Below are 21,934 nucleotides of genomic sequence, written 5' to 3' on the forward strand. Positions count from 1 at the left end.
GATATGTAGTCCATGTATTATTGTATGCAATTAATTAAAAAGTGTGAATAATTTTAAAAGTAAAGCAATATTTAGAGAAAGATCTAATATAATTATTATTTCATTAGCCTGCCCAAACGAAAACTTCCTTTTTATGTTCAACCAATGTGACTATATATTGTGCATGTGAACAATTCCCATTACATGTGAATCTTATCAAATCATCTTAACTTGATTATGGATTACTTTTCACTTTCTAATTTTTTTTAGGGAAAGTCCAAATCACCATTGCTTTAATTTGTTTAGTTAAGTGCTATATGTATAATGTTTTGATGAGAGTGGAAAGGAAATGGAATAATGCATTAAGCATTTTAGAATAATAAATTGATATATATGTCCTTCACACCGTTACATCCATTTTGATGAATTCATGCATGTAATACGTAAATTACATTTAGGAAGTGTAATATTCTCTTATATTAAAGCATCCTCTACTCATACCTTATTCTTGTTAATACTATGGTTAGAGGAGCTTAATTATATCCACCGTGGCCACCACCTTCTCCGCCACCGGCACCACCACCATATCCTCCTCCATGTGCCCCACCACCACCATAGCCACCACCAGAACCACCGCCTCCACCACCTCCACTGGCACCTCCACCACCATATCCTCCACCGGCTCCTCCACCAGTACCATATCCACCCCCATGTGCTCCACCAGCACCGCCGCCACCGCCGCCACCACCTCCACCACTTCCTCCTCCGCCTCCATATCCTCCACCAGGTGCTCCACCATATCCACCACCAGCTCCACCTCCCTTGCCTCCTCCATAGCCTCCAGCACCACCTCCTCCTCCTCCACCACTACCACCTCCGACACCACCGCCATAACCACCCCCATTTGCTCCACCTTCACCATAGCCTTCCCCACCTCCTTTACCTGCCCCTCCTCCATATCCACCACTGCTACCCCCTGCACCACCTCCTCCACCACTACCTCCACCACCGCCTCCAGCATAACCTCCACCATTTTCTTCCCCACCACCATACCCTTCTCCACCACCCTTACCATGGCCAGCTCCTCCTCCATATCCACCCCCGGCAACACCACCTCCTGCACCACCACCTCCTCCTTCTCCACCACCACCAGCGTAACCTCCTCCACTTGCTCCACCATAGCCTTCCCCACCTCCCTTACCAGCTCCTCCACCGTATCCACCTCCTTCAGCACCACCACCTCCTCCACTTCCTCCTCCTCCACCATGTCCACCAGCACCAGCACCACCATATCCTCCACCTGCACCTTCTCCTCCACCAGCTCCTCCTCCATAACCACCTACAGTACCATATCCTCCACCTCCTCCTCCACCAATATCACCATGGATAGAACCACCAATGTAGTGATCTGAACCATAGTTTAGGAGTGTTCTAGCGGCAGAACATATTCCCAAACCTAACAACACAAAGAAAACAATGCTTAGAACCTTAGACTTCGCCATTGGATCACTTGTCGATGAAACCCTACATTGAGAAGTTGAGTATATATAGGAAAAGATTTTGGGTATGCATGACTGGCCTAAGCACATGCATAGAGTTAGAAAACAAGATAATTTATTAGCTCATATCCTTTATTATTTTAAATTTAACAATATTAAATAGAATTTTAGAAAGAAAAATATGAAGGGCAGAATTTATTATTTTTTATTATTATTTAATTATTAATTTAATTTTTTCAATTCTGATAATATTTTAATATTCCTCTTATAAATTTAAATTATTATTGTTCATTTCTGACACATTTATGAAGTCATATTGGCTAAACTTCTAAATCTAATAAATAATTTATGAAAAAGTATAGGTAACTAACAATATTTTTGAACAATGTATAAATAATGTGAATTAATAGGGTTAAAATAGTAAATTTAATTAGTAGCATTAAATTAGGGTATAGTGTATTTTCATTTGATTGGTGGTTGTTTATATTGTTCAAAATTTTCATTGTTTCCCTAACATTTCCCATATTTTATTAAGGGAGACGCTTTGATAAAAATGGTTAAAACGTCTTTTTTTTTTAATGTTTGTTATTAACTAAAACTTAATATATATAATTAATTAAATTATATTATTTTTGTCAAAATTAAATGATACAAATTGATTTAGTCAAAAAATTAGTAAACCAAACTTTAAATCGATTTAAATTAATATTTTTTTTAATAAAAAATGACTAAAATATTTTTATTATATATATTTTTTAATTTTAAAAATCTTAAATTTTAACTTTATAATGACACATAAAAAAATTAAAATTTAAAATTTTTAATATATATATATATATATATATATATATATATATATATATATATATAAAAGAATATTTTAATATTTTTTATAATAAAAATATTGTAATTATTTTTTATAAAAAAATATTTAAATTCCAATGATATTGTCCCCACAACTTGGTGAATTAGTTCAATACAAGTACATACTCACTTTGCAACGTGAGACCCAATATCGTGTGCTTTTGCTGTAACCCATTATATTTTGTTGACTTCGCTAACCAAAATTTATCAGCTTGTGTTTTTTTATAAATCTGAAGATAATTTCCCATAATATATATGATATGATAATAAAGCACTTACTTCACTTCAATGAGAGAGAAATTAAATTAAAAATAGATAAAAGTACTTATTTTCAATTTTGGATATGGATTATTCCCCACTCATACAAATATATTGTGTTCACATTTAACACCGATATAATATGTAAATTGCACCTAAAATCACATAGCATTTTATAAAAGCAACTTCTTGTGTTCATGAATGTATTTAACTCAAAATCATGCTTTATTGATTAACATAAGTTATGAATTATGATTGAGGATTTTTTTTTTTATATTGTTATTCTCATACTTTCGTTAATGTAATTAATAATCAAATGAAGAAACCTAACTGTCTTGATACATCAAGATATAAGTTAACAAATTATATTGCTGTATAAATTAAAGAAAAATTATATTTGCATTGTTTTTTTAGGGGTGTTGATGGATCAAATCCGATTCGCATATCCACAGTGTTTAATCGAATTCGATTCAAAAATTGTGAATATAGATCCGCAATATTATCAGATCAAATCCGATCTGATCCAATCCACACACTAATAGATCGGATACGCGGACCTGTATATCCGCAAAAAAAAATAAATAAATATTTTTTATATTTTATTTCAACTAATAATATTATATATGTATTATTTTATTTTTATTATTTAAGAGAAGTATGTTTAATATTATTTTAAGAGAAAACATATTTAAAAGATTAGAAAAATAAATTTTATTAATTTTTTCAATAAAAATAAGCTTTTAAAAATATTCGTATGTTTCCACAAATATGTGGATCGAATCATATCAAAGTTTAAAAACTGCGGATATTGAATCAAATGATTTTAGTGCAAATCAAATTAAAATTTTAGCCATATCTCATTCGACCAAATTCGTATTGACCTCTAGTTTTTTTCTATATAATTCTTTTGTATATATTCGTTTTATAGTATAGAAGATAACTTTTTTTTATCATATATACTAAATAAAAGAGGGAATAGTAAAAGTGTGCTAATTTAATTTTCACACATCTTTATTTTTTATTCTTTTATTTCAACCATATTTACGGTATATTCTATCACATATATATGAGCTATATCCTCCTTCATTATCTTCAGAAATCATGGCCAAGTCTTCTATAGTTCTATGTTAAAGGAATATGAATAATCCCTAAAATAGAGAATTATAGTATGTTTGGATAGAATTAGTCAATCTTTTAATAATAAAATTTAAATATTATATTATTTGTCTAATCAAAACAAAAAAGACTAATTTCTTAATAATCAAATCCAACATGCATAGTTTTTTTTATTTTTCACAACTACTTTTTTAAAATTAAGATATATTTTAAAAAATTTTAAACTTTTAAAATGCTTACAAATTTCAAACAAAAATACTGATAATCAAATCATCAATAGTACAAATTAAATTCACGTCAACCATATTTGATAACATAACATAAGAACAACATGTATAAATAAATGTTACATTATAACTGCCCAATGCAATATATCCGAAGTACAAAGATTTTTTATTTTATTTTATTTTATTTTATTTTTGGCTTGCTCAATATAAATGTTACATTATAACCTATGAAGCAGGTACATTTCGCTGAGTTATCGTGTCCGCGTGTCGGACACGATACTCACCGACACTCGTTCGAGACGCGTGTCTGCTGTGTCCAACCGTGTCTTAATAAAAAATAAAAAATTCTTCTCCAGACACGTCTGGACACACCTAAATACCATCACGTGTCCGCATGTCCAGTCTTATTCTTAACATATATTCCTAAAATAAATTTAGATATAGTATATATTATTATTTATTAAAACAAAAAATATTTTAAATACTTGATATAATTAAAATAAGACATTAAAAATAATTAAAAATTTTAATTTATATTTTAATATCAATAAAATATCAAAATATCATTACAATTTATCTAAAAAATACTTTATATTTTATATATATGCGTGTCCCCGTATCATGTAAAATTTTAAAATTCACGTATCGACGTGTCCCATATCGTGTCGTGTCCCGTGTCCGTGTCAGTCTCCGTGCATCATAGATTATAACGCACGTTCATCCCTATAATAATGTTTGTAGAGTGTGCAATTGTGTATGCCTCTTTGCGGCGTTTTTTTTTTTTTTTTCCTTTTGATTTTCTGGCCACTAGCTAGGAGAATTCTGAATTCCACTACAAATAAATTCTCTTTTATGATTTTGGCATTTATTTAGTGGTTTCCAGCCAGGCATTAATCACATAAATTTCTTGATTGATAAAGAGCACCAATGGAACTTTTATTCTTTGTTGCCCTAAAATAATGATTATGCATGGACAATAATAACTTAAAATAATATAAATAGAATAAATATGTATGAAAATAAAAAAGGTAGCCCTAACTAAAAATTAACATGCTAAGTATTTCACTGTTCAAGTCGGCAGTGGTGGATGATGGTGGTTGGTGAGGTGGTAGACAGTTAAGGGTGGCAAAAGTCCTACACCTATATAGGTTCATCCTATGTAAGCCTATAATTATTGTAATATTCTCTTTTGAGAGTGTAAAAAGGATCATGTCATCACACGATCCCATGTTGTTATTATTTTATATAAATAATTTATTAATTTGCATGTTTATTTAATAAATAATAATAATAAGTATGAAATTAATTATGATGATAAATATTTTATATTTCAATTAAGAAGTCTTTGGTTTAACTTTAAGAAATAGTAGAAATTTATTTAATATGTATATAAAATAAATTTTTTTTTTTTAAATTACAAACCAAATCTCTCTCAATCTTCGTTATATAATTAATAGATAATAAATTATATAATAAAGAAAATAAAAAAATATTTGCACATCAAATCCTCTTAATAATTCCTATTATATATTTGATAATAGATTTAATTTCTTCTCCGAAACCAACTTATAACAGAATTTTCATATTTTTATAACTTTAATATATTGATAAAATTGTAGTATTTGTCATAAAACTATTCATTCTAAAAATTTAAATGAATAAGAGAAGGTAACATAAATGATTATATCTCTAACATTCTTTTTAAATAAGAGCTTTTTTTAAGTTTACTTGATTTTTGCATACGCATTTTTTTTTCTTTTATTTGTCTTGTGTTATTTTTTTATTTTTAGAATTTATCAAGAATAATTTTTAAACCTTTTGGATATACAATTCTAATATCATATTATAAAATTATTTATTCTAAAAGTTTAAATTGATAGAAGAAAGCAACATAAATGACTATATCGGTAACAGTATTTATAATTAAATTATTTAATGAGCGGTCACAAAATATCCGAACTTGAGCAAAGCGACTGATTAGCGAGAGATTCACGAGTAAGTTTGTTTCTCGCAAATTGACTTTTGTAGCTAAAGAAAAAGCGAGAAAAATTTTATCGCTAATTTGTCACAAATTAATTAGCGAGTGACAATATTCTAGCAAATCAGTCACTTATGGGTTCAATCGAATAGAAGTAAAGTAGCGAGGGATATTATTGTCACTATTTCGTCGCAAGTATTTGATATACAATTAGCGAGAAACAATTCACACACTAGTTCGTCGCTAAATAAACTTTGTGCGAAAAGGCTAATTAGTAAGGAATAATGTTACTAGCTAATCCGTCACAAAGACTTGAAATGCATTTTGCGATGGACAATTTCCTAGCTAATTTGTCACCAAAGTTTTTATTTTTAGCGAGCGACTAGTTTCTCGCTAATTTGTCACATAATATTGTAAAATTTAAAATTAGGATAGCGACAGAAAATAGTCGTCGCTAACTCGTCGCAACGGATAAATCATTCAGCTAGGGAAGTGTTCCTTGCTAAGTAGTCGCTAAAGTGAAAATACAGATATTGAAGGCCTAGGACCTAAATAGTGAGAAATTTGCGACCATTTAATAACCAACACACTTCGTTCGCTGATTTCAAGTCGCTGATTAGCGAGCGAAATACCTTTGTCGCTAAATTGTCGCAAGTTTAATTTAGCGAGCGACTTGGCAACGGCAATATTGTCGCAAAGAAAAGCTATATCCTACCTATTTTGTAGCAAATTACTCGCTAATCTCGTTGAAAATCCGTCGCAGAGTTATAACAAATCCAATGCTAACCGAGAAAATGTTAGAAGTAACTGGTCGCAATTGAGTCACTAATCAAAAGCTTATTTAGTGACGAATTAGCGACCGCTTAACAACATTATGATTGTAACACCCTACCCTAGCCACTCTACCAACATGCTCCTTGCTAACTTTTGTGATAAATTAGTATTATATAGTAAAGCTATGAACGAATTTTTTTTTTATTTTTTTTTTTATCTTTTTAAACATGAATTCACATTGATACCAAATTTAAGATCAAATAAGTAACAACATATGATATATGAACATAGATTGATATACTGATTGTGTTATTTTTTTTCTGTTGTTCATTTAAATTGAAAAAGTATTTTGTATTAATGACTAATTTATTTTCTCTTTTTGTGTCATAAGTTATTATATCTAAGAATTGATACTTGATTATTATTAATATATTTGTGAAAACATGCATTTTAAGTTTTAACTTCTAATTTTAATTTTGTTTTTATAATTTTATATTTTTATTTAATTATGACCGAGTCAATCGGTAAATCAACGACTCACTAGTTAAACCAATAACCCAATAATTCTGTCATGTAACTGGGTTAATTATCGGTTCGATTTTGATAACTATGTACCTATGTATAAGAATAGATTTAGGAATATATATAATAATATAATGACTATATTTATATTTATGATTAAATTTAATAAATAATACACCCAAACTTAATTCACACATGTAATCAAATTTCATAAATAACACAATTAATCTATGTTCAAATTTATAATCATAATACATTTAAAAGTGTACACATGTTATGGTGGCTATTTTTGGTGCTCCTGAAAAGTTTGATTATGACATTTTAAAATGTTTGATTATTCTACTCTAAGAGGTTTTTTAACGTGAAATGTTTACTTCTTTTAGTAGTTGATATTTTTGTCGCAAAAAAAAAATAAAATAGAAAGTATATTTCTTGTTCTTAAAGTTTATTAAAAATTTTAAAAATTGTCCTAAACTTTATTTTATTTCAATTTGGTCTAAAAGATTTTCAATTTGTATCATCATTTGAGATCTAATTTTCGAGCCACTTGTTAGACTGCTTATGCTTCGACCCAATAAAAACCAGTTTGACCCAGACAGTTTTCAATTAAAAAAAACTAGTGACCCAGTTGGTTTATATGATCCGAACTGGGTCTTGCTTGATTTTAAAATATTAAGATTAAACTAAAAAATCATAAAATATTTTAAAGTGGTCGTCCATTCATTATATATATTTACTATTTTTTGTTTTTCATGATATTCCTTAACTTGACAAGTTAAGAATTAATCTATTATGAATTGGAGTTTTATTTAACAGTTTGTCATTAGCCAATAAATTATTACATACACGAGATGAGATTCAAATGCCGAATACTTATACCAACGCAAATTGGCACAGATGGATGAGGGTCTGTGTCCCTTAACCATTTCTTCCGGGTTCGATACTCACTGGAGAATGGGAATGGAACTTGCTTGCTTGGGAGATTCGCCTACTTTGCCTCTGCAATACCCAAGAGATTAGTCATTGGGTTTCCGATCTGATGGATACCTGGTGCAAACAAACAAAAAAAAATGCCGAATATTTGTTTACTATTTATTTATATGATATATATTGCTCTATAAATTATATTTTAAATAAATTTTATTATATACAAAGTATCCAATAATGTATATTTAAGTTGAATTTATGAGATTTTGATTATAAAAATATAAATTAAAAAATATAGAAATATTTTTAAATTAAAAAAATAATACAAATTATTTTAGTTTATTTATTTTGATACAAAATCATTAATATTTACATAAATATTTTTGTATTTATTAAACAAATTTTATCTATCTTATAAAAGATTTTTTAAAATTTAAATTTCAAAAAAAAAACTCAAAATAAAAATTTAAAAACAAAAAAAATAAATAAATTAGTAACACAAAACACAAAACAAATTATATTAATTTTAAAAAATGTTTAATTCTAAAAATTAAAAACACTCGAATACGCGCCAGCGCGCTTCCTTTTCAGGTGCTTCAAATTAAAAATTGCGTATAAGCTCCTTTTATCTTTTAACATAACCCTAAAATCATCTGCAGCACTCTCATTCTTCTCTTCTCCCAAATTTGAACCCTAGCAGAGAGCATACTACCCTAGCCAGTAGCCACCGACGGTCAAAAGCTCCTCATTGACCATGGCGGTTCACGGTAACGGCCAATAGTCCCTCACTCATGGCGGCAACCAGCAACCCCAAGCCTTTTCCCCACACCACCATCTTCGATTTTTGCCCGGCTATCACCGTTCGTTACTTCCATCATCAGACGTCTTCTCCGCCATCGTTAGTGATCTTTTCTACCATCCTCAGTCCTTTTCTCCATGGTTTGCAGGAAAGAAGCTCTCTCTTACTGACTCCGCCGCTGCCAGCGGCATCGCAGCAGCGCTCATTGTCACTCCGACGAACCCCGCAACAGCTCTTAGGCTCTACACCACTGTTTCCCACCGACTCCTCCGCAATGTCGTTATTGCCGCCAACATTGCTTTCGGTAAATAAACCATAGATCTAACAGAAACTATGGTTCCCAAAGTTTCTACAAATTCAAGAAATTTTGATCAGTTTTATCGTTTATTTATTATTTTTGGCGTCAAAGCTCACTCCCACTTCTTTTAAGTTGTTGCATTGTGGAAATTTAGATGTCAGTTTTGAGTTTGGGTTTCTGTCCGTGAAAGTTTTTTGGGGTTAAAGTGATTGACAATGTTTAATATCAATCTTTATTGGATTTACCTTATGTTTAATAGTTCAAGGATTAATTAATAAATATCTGTATTTATGATCTTTGTATTTTAACTTTTCAGGATGTATACAAGAAATTTGCTTATGTTGATGTTTTTGCAATGAGTAAACAGATGATTGTTTCTGAGAAATTATTTATTTATTTGATTACTGAGTTTGTGCTAAATAGGGTTTGTTGAAACTTTAACAACCTGGATAAGATTTCTTTTTTTTTTTTTTGAAATCAATGATTTTAGGAGTTTGAAGATTGTTTGAAAGGGTTAAGTAGTAAGAGCTGAGCATTTACAAACTTTGATGTTTGGTGAAACAGGACCCACAGTTCAAGAACCTTCTCTCATCATGGTCCCACACGACCATTAATTGAAGCTCAAACACAACTGAAGCACAAGAAGGTAAACTGAAACTAGACCTCCCATTATGACTCATCAATATTATTAGATCAAAGCTTATAGTAGCAATTGCAACTATGCATCTTGTGCTTATTTTGATTGCATAAGAATTAGAAACCAAGTGTGAAGAATTTATTGTTCATTTGTCAAAGAAATTATAATGTATGTAGTTTAGGAACAATAAGATTATAGCTTTAGGTTTTATAGTATAAATACAGTTTGTAAATTGGCTATTAAAAGATTGGAGGCATTGGAGGATGCCATTGAAAGCATTGAAATTGTCTTGACAACTTATTTAGGGGATTGGTAAAAAGTAAAAACCAAAGTGTCTCTTTTAAACATTATGACTCAATAAAGCCTACTTACTCATTCTTCTTGAGGGTTAAAAGAATTGATCTCTTTGATATGTGCATTTTTAATCAAGTTGGGTGTTGTCTGAAACAATGGCTTTGACATATGTCATTCAATTTTAAGCATTAAAAATATGTTTCTTCCAATTCTAAGTAGAGTTGCTTAAAGTGATAGAAACGAATGAATAAAGATATGGAATGATCAGATTTTTTTAATCATGTGAATTTGTGGACGGTTTGATATATATATATATATATAAGGCAAATTCTGGGTGAGTCATTGAGCAATATGATTGTCAGGGACCTCAAAAACCTGGAGAGTAAATTAGAAAAAAGAATTAGCAAGATTTCTTCCAAAAAGATATTTGAATTCTAGTTAGGATACATGACTTTTGAGATAATTTATTGCTAAACATCTAAAGAACTTAACATTAAAAAATGGGAAATTTCGTCTGTCTTACTATCTACATTTAATTTAGGACAATAATTAGAGCAATACTTATTAAGGTTACGTAGAATTGATAAGATCTCTGAGTTATGAAGTGGCATATAAAATGAAATGACACATTAAAGCTTTATGGATGCATGCTTATTTTTTCTTCAATTTTTACATGCCATTTTGTCTTGAATTGTTCATCGTTCTTCTGTGTTTTGATTCTTTATAATAGTGTAATTCTTCGTGATAACTTACTACCCTCCAAAATTTTTCAGGAATCTGTGAAGACAAAGCATCCACAGCTTCATTATGAATCAAATATATGTGCTTCTTCAAGAAGGGAGTAAGTATATATACGTCTATTTCTTTTCAGCATTGTCTGTGCTAAAAGTCTTAGGTACTACCTAATAGAAAATTTTCACTTGAAAAATGGTTTCTGCTTTCTCAAGTTTGAAAATTTTAAATGATTGTTGTCCAGAATCTTCTAGTCTTAATGCAATCAAAACTATGAATTTTGAAATCATGCATTTATAGTAAAATCAAATAATTAAGACTCCAAGTTTCTCATAAAATAATCATGATGTTTTCTTTTGAGTAATCCAATTTGGTTCCTTATTGAAATTGGGATTCTCCACCTAAAGTGGTTTGGAGTTGAAGGAGACTACAACATTATGGCTATTGACCTTCTTGGACCAAGCTTGGAAGATTTATTCAATTATTGCAACAGGAAGTTTACACTGAAGACAGTGTTAATGCTTGCTGATCAATTAGTAAGTCTACATGTCAACTATTATAATCAAACAAGAATCACATGATGTTGTGTAGTGTAGTGCAGTGCCTTGATTTTGACTGTTGGATTCCTTATGATTATGAATTTCTTTCCTTTTCTTTTTTGAATTTCTTGCTACTTCTTTGGTGATCATCTTCTATGAATTCATTTGTAGAGTTCTGCATCATGGGTTAGTTTGCCTTATAATTCTATGACCTCATGTATAGACAAAAGATTTCCCATTCTTTTATTGATCTGTGTTGCTTTTTTGTAATTTGCAGAACTGATGAGGTAATCAACACTCAATTGATGATTTCTCGGTAAATTTGCCAAAAATGGGTCAAGCATTTTTCTCCATATTTTAGCTTGAAACAGAGGTTGTTATTGGCTTATTTGCATTACATTTGTAGTGTGTAAATTAAATTATTAGTTTTGTTATAGAATTGTAATTTTTTTTAATTATAATTATAGCATGTAAATAATTCATGTAAACCAATAAAAAATCAATTCTTTATAAACTTTCTTATTTTCTCCCTTTTTTTAATTTGACAAAGAAATACGCCACGCTTTGAATGCGTGACAAAAGGTTCTACCTAGTAAGCCACGCATCAAAAGTGTGGTTGTATGTCTCCTATTGGCACGCTTTCGAAGCGTAGCCAAAACCAACTCAATCGGCATGTTTCTAAAAGCGTGGCTATATGTCCACTTTTCGGCATGCTTTAAAAGCGCGCGAAAAAATATTGCTACACTTCTTTTGCACGTTTTAAAAGTGTGGCAAAAGCCTGTTTTTGTAGTGCGAGATACCTATCGATTTGTTACTGGTTTAAAAGGAATTTTCGATGATATTTGCGATAGTATTACAACTAATTGACTACGTATTATTTCCTAGCAAATTAGTGATTACTTCATAACTCTACTTTCTTATTTAGAATAGTTTTAGTTTAGCGACAAAATTCCTACAAATCTGATTAAGGATTTTCAAATATTAACTGTAGATTTGCTAGAAAATGTGGCAGATTTGCGATTATATTAGCGGACAATTTGCGACAAATTAGATTCGGAAAAATTCCTTGCTAATTAGCGTCAACTAAGCATTCCATTTTGTCTACAAAGTTAGTTTGGATTTAGCGATGATTCTGCTGTAGTAGAGTTTGTTGCTAATTAGCGACTACCTTTTAGTCTATTTCTTCTATGGAATTAGCTTTTATAAAAGTGATGGATTTGCGACTATCTATTCAGTCGCTAAAAAAATTTTCCGATAAATTAGCGACTATTGTATTTGTCTCACTAATCTGCGACTTGAAATTAGCGAGGAAAGCATTAGTTGCTAGGCAGTAGCTAATCCGTCACAAATCATATTTTGCGTCAGATTAGCGACGATTTTACGACAATTTTTGTAGTAGTTAATCGGCTTTATTCTTGTAGTGAATATATGCTATCATATCTTTTATACTAATGATAAATTGATACTATTTGGACCTTTTTTTGGCCTATGACCATCAAAATAAAATTAGATAAACTAGTATGTTTAAGTAAAATAGCATGTTTGTTGGGCAGTTTTTTTAGGTACTATTGTAATTTATTAATTAAAATAGCAAAATTTAGTAGTATATGTTTAGTTTTATTATATATAGATAACACAAAAAATACAAAATAGGTGCAATTAAATATATAATATTGTTAGATAATAGTGAAGACTCATGTGCTATTGTCTTTACATGAAGTTGAGAATTAAAAATTGTTAAATAATTATTTAATTAAATTTGTTAAATTATCTAATGGTTCTTAAATATTAATTTTACATAAAAATAATTGTATGTGAGTTTTTATCTTAAATAATATATAGAATCATTTACGTACATATTATTTAAAATTTTAAAAAATTATTGAGATACTTTTTGAAATTTTAAGAAAAAGGATTTCATCCCAAATATTATATACAATATATCAAATATAACAAACATTATTATATACTAGTTATCTTTTACTTAAGGTGGTTGAATTATGGATTAAGTATTTTTTCTGTTCCTAAGGTTTAGGGTGAAAGTCAAAATCGTTCTCGACTTTTTTTGTTATTAAAATTATCTTCAACGTTATAAAACGTTATAAAATCATCTTTTTGTCAATAAACACATTTTTTAGACAATTTTATCCTCTAAATAAAAAACCCTTCCCTTCCCCACTAATTCCCAACCCCCTTTCAGACTTCATCATCATAATCGAGCTTCTTTTTCTCTCTTTCTTTCAGTCTCCTCTCCCTCATCACTAACCCCTAACTCTCTTTATCATCATCGTCGAATTTCTTTCTCTCTCTTGTTGTCCCAAACTCTTACTCTCCCTTAACACTAACCCCACTCATCTTCTTCTCATCACCATCACCATCACTATTATCACATAAACAAAGATTGAATCACACACAAATTAAAGAATCACAAAATAAAGAGACTTCATCCAGTAGAAGTTTCTTCAAATAAAAAAAAAAGAGAAGACATTACGGCTTTCTTTCTCTCTTCTTTGTTCTTCCTTTAATTTTTTTTTATTTTTAAAGAACATATACATGAGTTCTTTCTTTTTAATTTTTTTAATTTATGTTGTTGCTAATTTTGTGGATGTTGTTGTTGCTGGATTGTTGATTTATTTTATAGTTAGATTTATGGTGTAACTATGGTGATGATGAATAGACAGATTTATTTTGTTGTTATGGTAGTTCATGGTGATGATGATGAGACAGTGGTGAGGATGAAGAGAGTTCTTTATTTTTGTTCAAGAATAAAATTGTCTAAAAAATATTGTTTATGGATAAAAGAATGATTTTATAACGTTTTGTAACGTTAAAAATGATTTTAATAACAAAAAAAATCGAAAATAATTTTAATTTTTATATCAGACTTTAGAAACGAAAAAAATATTTAACCCTTGAATTATTTATGACATATAATAACTCGTGACCGTTTAATTTTTAACAGCAATTTAATAGGGGCAACAAGAATAGACACAAAAAAATGAGATTGTTAGCTACAAAGATAAAGCTTCATACATCGATTATTATATATATATCTATTTAAGTAAGTATTGGGAGTTAGAATTATATTTTGTGCATGTAGTAACTCATTGATAATTAATCAGTGGTAGACCCTTAAATCGAACTTAAATTCGCGATGAATTAATATTTGCCTTGTTAAATTGAAAGACACTGTAAACAAAAAAAAAATTATATATGTATTTTTATCTAAGAATTTAATATGTTAAATGATATAACTTTTAATGTGATATCAAACCATCTATAACAATATGGTTTAAAAAAAATCGGGAAAATTATAAACAGTCCCTAACAATTACTTCGAAAAATAATTAGGCCCTCAATTAAAAAATATTTTTTTTTACTCCTAGTCTTTATTTTTATGAAACTAATTAGCCCCTCTATTAATATTTTTTATCATTGACACAAGGATTAATCAGTCCCATAAAAATAAAGATTAGGAGCCAAAAAAGGGTGTTTTTTATTTTGTTGAGGGTCTCGTTATTCTTTCGAAGTAATTGTTAGGAGTTGGGTTGGATATTCACCCTTTAAAATTCAATCCTCATTGTTTTTATTATTCAAAATAACGATTAAATTTTAATAAAGACGAACTTGATCTATCTATTTTTCAATATAAAAACATCCATTATAGTTTTCTTTTCGAGTAAATAATCATTTCTAACCACAAAAGATTCGAATGTTGATAAAACTAAAAGAATAAAATTAAAGTTATATCCATCAAAGATGAATTATTTTCGACAAAAATAACCAATTATTAATTTTTTATTATTTTTATTAAAGAATTAATCAAAATACCCATAATAACCATATCTCTTCTATTATCTTTAACCTTTCAAATTCTTCAACTCAACTCTCTGTTTAACAACAAAATCACAGAGAGTAAAACAAAAGAGATAAACTAAACACAATTATGCTAGCAACCATTGATTTTCTTCTTGCAATCCTCTTCAATAGTTTGCCACCAAAAGACTGCTTCGCACACAAACATGAGAATCACGGAAAATAAAGTAAGAAGAAACAATCAAAGTAAGGGGCAAACAAAACAAAAGTTCAATAAAAATCTGTAAGCTCAAATAATAACTACTTTTTTCAATTTAGAGAATTTATATAGAAAATGAAATGAGTTATAGCTTTTATTCAATTTCTCTAACAACTATAATAACCTTTCAATTTCTCTGACAACGGATCTATTGCTGCAACAAGAAGACGCCGGGAATATATCAGAGTTAGAGCTAGAGCATCTTTCTTCTGTCGCCGTCTCCGGCAGAACCGCTTCAATGACGGAAGCAACACTTCTCCCGAGCTTAATGATTTTTGAAGACATCGGCGTTGATAATTTTTGCTCTTCGTTACTGTTCCTGGCTTTGTTTATCTTTTTTTAGTAGTTTATCTCTTTTTGTCTCATTCTGTCTCGATTTTATTGATGAGTTGTATTGACGGTGATGTTGACAGTGATGGTGGTGGTGATGGTAGTATTCAAAATTTGCGAAAAAGAGATAGTGATTTTGTTGGTAACAAAAACTTGAGTTAAAAATTTTAAAAGATTTAAGATAATGGAAGAGAATGGAGTAATTTGGGTATTGGAATTAAATTTTTTAATAAAAACAATAAAAAATTAATAATTAATTATTTTTGTTGAACATAATTTATTTTTTATAGGTATAATTTTAATTTTATTTTTTAATGATTAATTTTGTCGACGTTTAAATTTTTCGTAATCAGAAATATATAGTTATTTACTCTTTCTTTTTAATATAAAAACATCCTCTCAAACTCTGGCTCCTTAAACTTTTAGAAGAAAAAAATGTAAAACTCTTTTCTTTTTAATATTTTATTATATATATTTATAATTGGCCAAATTAATGCACTCCAAGTAAATAAATATTACAGTACTCATTAAAATAATAAATAAAATAGCAGATTAGCTGTTCTCCTTCTCCGCTTAGGAAATTTGTTAGGCAAAATATTATAGGAAGGAATTTTTAGAAATGAGCATATATGCAACAAATTAACATTACAGTATTTTTTTTTTTTTTTCTTTATCCAACTCGGGTAGTGGGATTGGCCCTTTTTGCTTTACGCCTCTCAAATTTCAATGAAGCGCAGATTTATTTGATTTTATACGGCAAGTGCAAGAAATATGTAGAGTCGTATTCTCACTATACATTATTGAGTTTTAATTTGGATCTTATTTAGTAAGAATATCATTAATTTATTGGATCTTATTTCTAACCGATCTTACTCGCAACAAAATTAAATTTTTCAATTAAATGCTTTAATCAATCTATATTTTAGAAACACACTAATAAAAACAGAAATTACATACAAAATTAAGTCGAAACTAAAATTAAAAACAACAAAATAAATCATATAAAATACATGTTAAAATTATAAATAACATAATTATCAATCTGTCGTTAAGTTCTTATTCTAATATCAATTGAAGTGATTAGTTTAGTAGTTCTATGAATATTTAAAAATAAGAATATATGAGTTCAACTTTCATTTACTTTAATATATATATATATAGAGGATCATTTTAATATGTCTATATATTACCGTGACAATTATGACTATAATATTTTAAAAAATATAGCTAAAATTAAAGTAACGTTTTTTTATTGCTAAACAATATTTTTAAAAAGTATTACTTAAAAAAAATATTACTAAAATATAAAAAAATATGACTTTAATTTTAATAACACTTGCATAATCACCATAATCACCATAGTATAGTCATATTAAAATTTATAATAATAATAATAATAATAATAATAATAATAATAATAATAATAATAATAATAATAATAATAATAATTTTTAATTTTATACATATAATTGTGTGGGTAGATTAGGTAGGGTTTGTTCTAAATCTGTATTTGACTATATTCGCAAATCAACCAGTTCTGCTCTTAACTTAATCCGTTTTGAGTTGGATTGTCAATTTTACCTAACCAGAATGGATCAAGTTGAATACCAACAAATAAGATTAATATTTCTTGTACAAAATGACAATGATTTTATTTTATTTTTTTGTTGGATGATTTTAGTACATTTGGATCAAGCTTATTAGTTGTTTCTTATCTTTTCATTTTCCTTTTTTATTTGGTTATATAATATTACAGTTTTTTAATGATTTTTTTTTATGTACCATCTTTTAGTCCCACAAATCAAAAATTAATTTGTCATAGATAGGAGTTCTATTTTTTTTCCTTTGCATTCTTTAACGTTTTAATAAATAAGCTTAAAATCCCCAAAGGCATCATTCAATACAGATGTTTTGGGTGACTACTTGTTTTTTTTTTTTTTTTTTGGACAGAAGTGACTACTTGTTAATAATGGATTAGGTTACAAATGCAGATGATAATGGATTTGGGTTTGGCCTCAGCTCTTGAATTGTAGGTAGTCTGTTGTTATTTTTTTTTTTCACATGATCCTTTTAATTTTTCAGTGCGTCCAAAAATAAATTAAATGCATCCTTAATTTTGGAGTAATTATTTTTTGTTTTGAAATCTCCTCTTTCAGAAGTTGTTAGAATCCTTTTTTGAGGGTGAAAAATAACTGCCTTATCCCATCTAAACTTGATTACTCGTTCATTTTATGGATCGCTTTTCACTTTTTATTTTTTTACTGAAAATCCAAATCACCATTTGCTAAATTCCACCATTGCTTTAATTTGTTTAATTAAGTGATTTTTAATTCCCTTAATTAGTTATGTGCATATATAATGTTTTGATGAGAGTCGAAAGTAAATGGAATAATGCATAAAGCATTTTACAATAATAATAAATTGATATATATGTCCTTCACACCATTACATCCATTTTGCATTCATGCATGTAACCCGTAAATTACATTTGCAATAAACTGGTGTGATATGCGACACAAATTGATACGTGATCAATAGTATTGTGAAATAACCGTCTAAATTAATATGTCATATATTACTAATTAATATATCATTATACTATTACACATGATCAAATTATTAAACATGTATCATTAACGATCTACATCATTAAACCCTCACATCATTTATCATTAAAAAAATTGAATTCATAATTAACTTAATACATTTTTATTAATCTCAAAAATATAATTTATTCAGTTAAAATCTATTTTGGCCCCGTCAAGGTGATCAGGAGTTCCGACTCGAGTGGCCGATCCGGCGGATATCGCCCACCTGAACTGCGAGTAATGTATGGAATAGCACCCCCTAGCAGCCAGCCTCATGGCAGCTAGACAAAGAAACTTTTAGAAAAAAGATCTATATCTAGTGGGACCTGCCCTACTAACAGGGTATATAAGGAGAGGATCCTACCCCTCTTCCTAGGTACGTCACTAACCCATTACTCTCACTGCCACTTATACGATCTCTACAAGAACGTTGGAGTATCATTGCAGGTAGCTCCCCCCTCTCCAACACAACTGCTCGGAATGTCGCCAAGTTTCCGTCTTCCACCCACCAGCTCCACAACTCAGAAAACCCGTCCATTTATCAATCAGGTCTAGATCTCCCTTATCTTTTCGCCTGCTCCACTTACCTGACCCGTTCGAAACCCGGCAACCGAACAAAATCTTAAAAACAATTTTAATACACAAAATTAATGTCAGAAAGAATTTTTAGAACTTACCTCATCAATTTACATAAATTAAGAAACAAACTCATATCATATACAAAAATCAAACTTATGTTGTATCTAGAGTGATACAAAATATCATTTATCAATTATTTATTATACAGTGTCTAAGGGTGATAACCATAGCTGCCGCCACTTCCTCCATCTTCACCTCTTTCACAATCTATCTCACCTCCTCCACCGCCGCTGCCTCTCCCACCACCTATGCCACGATATCCTCCATCTCCGGCACCCCCAGCACCACCACCGCCGGAATACCCACCATTTCCACCACCTCCATTTAATTTATTCCATTTCCGCCGTCTCCACCATCTTCTCCTTTTCCACCTATGCTACCATATCCACCATCTCCAGTAAACCCACCACCATTCCCACCATCTCCATTATCATATCCACCATTTCCACCGTACCTGCCGTGTCCATCATCACCACCAAACCCACCCTCGGCTCCACCTCCGCCGTTTCCACCAGCACCACCATAGCCAGACCCGGTTCCAGATTCTCTACCGCCGTCTCCGCCATACCCACCATTGCCACCACCTGCACCTTTTCCAACCCTGTCATTATACACATCTTGATGTCCTCCATTACCTCCGCCGCGATCTTTCTGTCTATGGCCGTTTCTCGATGGATGTGTAGCAGCAACACCATGATGGCCATGGTCATCGGTGAAGAGTGTTCTGGCGGCACCACATATTCCTAAAGTCGAAACTACCATGAAAACAACGGTGATCACAAACTTTGGGGTTATCATCATGGGATCGGATCGGAATTTATTTTTGAAATTAAAACCCTACTTTATTTATGCCTTATTAGGCTCATGAATGTTGCGAAGATGGGTATATATATATATATATATATATATATATATATAAAGAATGAAGAAGATAACCATCTCCTCAACCACCTACCCTTGATGAAATATTTAGTGGACTAAGCTCATGATATGTAAGGAATGAACAGGTATAATTAACTTAATATGAAGTTATTAACTAAGAGTCATTATTAGATAATAATTTAGTTAAATCTCTTAAATTATTTAACACTCTTAACTATATTACCTTCACATAAAATTAAGAATACCTGAGTTTCTGTAGAATGAATAATGCATTTTTTTTCTCTTTATTCCAACACCCATTATTGTGTTGTGCTTTTTATATTTTTTATTTCGAAAAGACATAAAATTTATAATTTATAATTTAATGTTTAAATTTAAAATTTTATTATTTAGGATTTAAATTTTAAAATAAATAAAATAATTTTTAAAAAATAGCTAAAAAATTTTTTGACTCCCAAACATTATTTTTTGATTATCAAATAGAAGTGGCAAAGTCAAGAATAATATTGAAGCAGAATAAATAGACACAAACTAAACAAGAATGAGTCATGGTAGGACAAATTATAATTCAAGCTAAGTAGATATGAAGACTCACACCATATTAGAATTAATTATAATCTGTATATATTTATTTTTTTCTCTAGAAAACTATATATTCATCAGATATTATTTGTGTGATATTCAACAAAGATTGTTATTTATAGGTTAGGAATAAGTTAAATTTAATTATAATGACAAATTAGCATGAAATTAAAATCAAAATTAATACCAACTATATGTTTAGATACATGATGTATCAATCATAATATATTCTATAAATTGTAATTTATTAGTATTATCTATCTATACTGCTCTATTTTGGGTTCTGAAAATTATTAATTTTTTTTATAATTGTAATATATGATGTATCAATCATAATATATTCTATAAATTATAATTTATTAGGATTATCTATCTATACTGCTGCTCTATTTTGGGTTCTGAAAATTAAAAAAATTTTGATAATTATTTATTTGAATATTTAATTTATGTTTTCTGTATTTGACTATTGTGGCCAATAGCCATTATTTGATAACTCCCAATGAAAATAGTAATATAATGAGTAGTTAGAAGATCTTAAGAGAATTATATCACCACGAAATTAACTGTTAAATGATATGAGAGTCTAGGATTTTAAATTTTTTTAGGTATTACCTCTTGATGTGAGACAATCTTTTAAGTGTTAGTATTTTGAGGCTCATAATATATGGACAAAGACATAAAAGAACTAATTATATTTGGATGCAAAAATAATTAATACAAATTAAAGACTGTGTTTAAAATAGAGACGAGATTAAAAAAATTGATATTAAGAGATAGAGATTAAATTAAGTCTTTGAATTGTATTTGGTATAAAATGTATTGATTTAATTATATTTTAATATTATATTTAGTTTAAGATAAATATAAAAATTGAAAAATAAATTTAAAATTTAAAAAATTAAATAAATATATTTTAAAAAAAAATATTATTAAAATTTTAGTTTCTATATTAAAAAATTTCAGTCTTATGCATCCTTATTTTTTGAAAATATTTAAGCAATTAAAATTTTATATTTTAAAATTAAAATTTTAATTTTAATATTTAATTTACTAAATATAATACTAAGTTTCAATCTTTTAATCTCAATTTCAATCTCTAAAAACAAACGCCATCAAAAAAACCGAAATTTGTGTTCAAGATTGAAGGGGAAAAAAGTGGTGAAAATAGGCCAAAAGAGGCAAAATGGAAAAAAGGTAGAGTTGACCTTTATATATCCAACTTGTCCCACGATAATGGAGAATTAAATGCTTATCCCTTTTGTATTGCATGTTTGCATAGTTCTTTGATTTTATTGCATGAGAAATATAATGCTCCAACATGATGTTTGTGCTTCATGCCTTTCTGGGTTGTACTGATTACTTGGGAGAATTATTAGCGTTGTATTGATTACTTGT

The 21,934-nt window shown here is 29.2% G+C and overlaps 1 protein-coding gene and 1 long non-coding RNA gene across 2 annotated transcripts; one reads left to right on the forward strand and one right to left on the reverse strand.

The window, feature by feature from the left end:
* Positions 1 to 348: 348 nt before the first annotated feature.
* LOC107630731 (uncharacterized) lies at positions 349 to 1,540 on the reverse strand. The gene has a single exon (XM_016333982.3). It carries the CDS (start codon positions 1,479 to 1,481, stop codon positions 513 to 515), a length of 969 nt encoding a protein of 322 aa, XP_016189468.1. The 5' UTR covers positions 1,482 to 1,540; the 3' UTR covers positions 349 to 512.
* A 7,217-nt stretch (positions 1,541 to 8,757) lies between these two features.
* On the forward strand, positions 8,758 to 11,957 carry LOC107630911 (uncharacterized). The gene is made up of 3 exons (XR_015902657.1): positions 8,758 to 9,247; positions 9,806 to 9,887; positions 10,946 to 11,957. It is a non-coding gene; the product is annotated as an uncharacterized LOC107630911 (long non-coding RNA).
* Positions 11,958 to 21,934: the final 9,977 nt, after the last annotated feature.

The sequence above is a fragment of the Arachis ipaensis genome, chromosome B1, assembly GCF_059453495.1.
Source record: "Arachis ipaensis isolate K30076 ecotype BB chromosome B1, ASM5945349v1, whole genome shotgun sequence".
Lineage (NCBI taxonomy): Eukaryota > Viridiplantae > Streptophyta > Magnoliopsida > Fabales > Fabaceae > Arachis > Arachis ipaensis.

Bases quoted from the DNA above. Each gene is read 5' to 3' on its own strand.
- LOC107630731 (XM_016333982.3), bottom strand. From the start codon at position 1,481: ATGGCGAAGTCTAAGGTTCTAAGCATTGTTTTCTTTGTGTTGTTAGGT.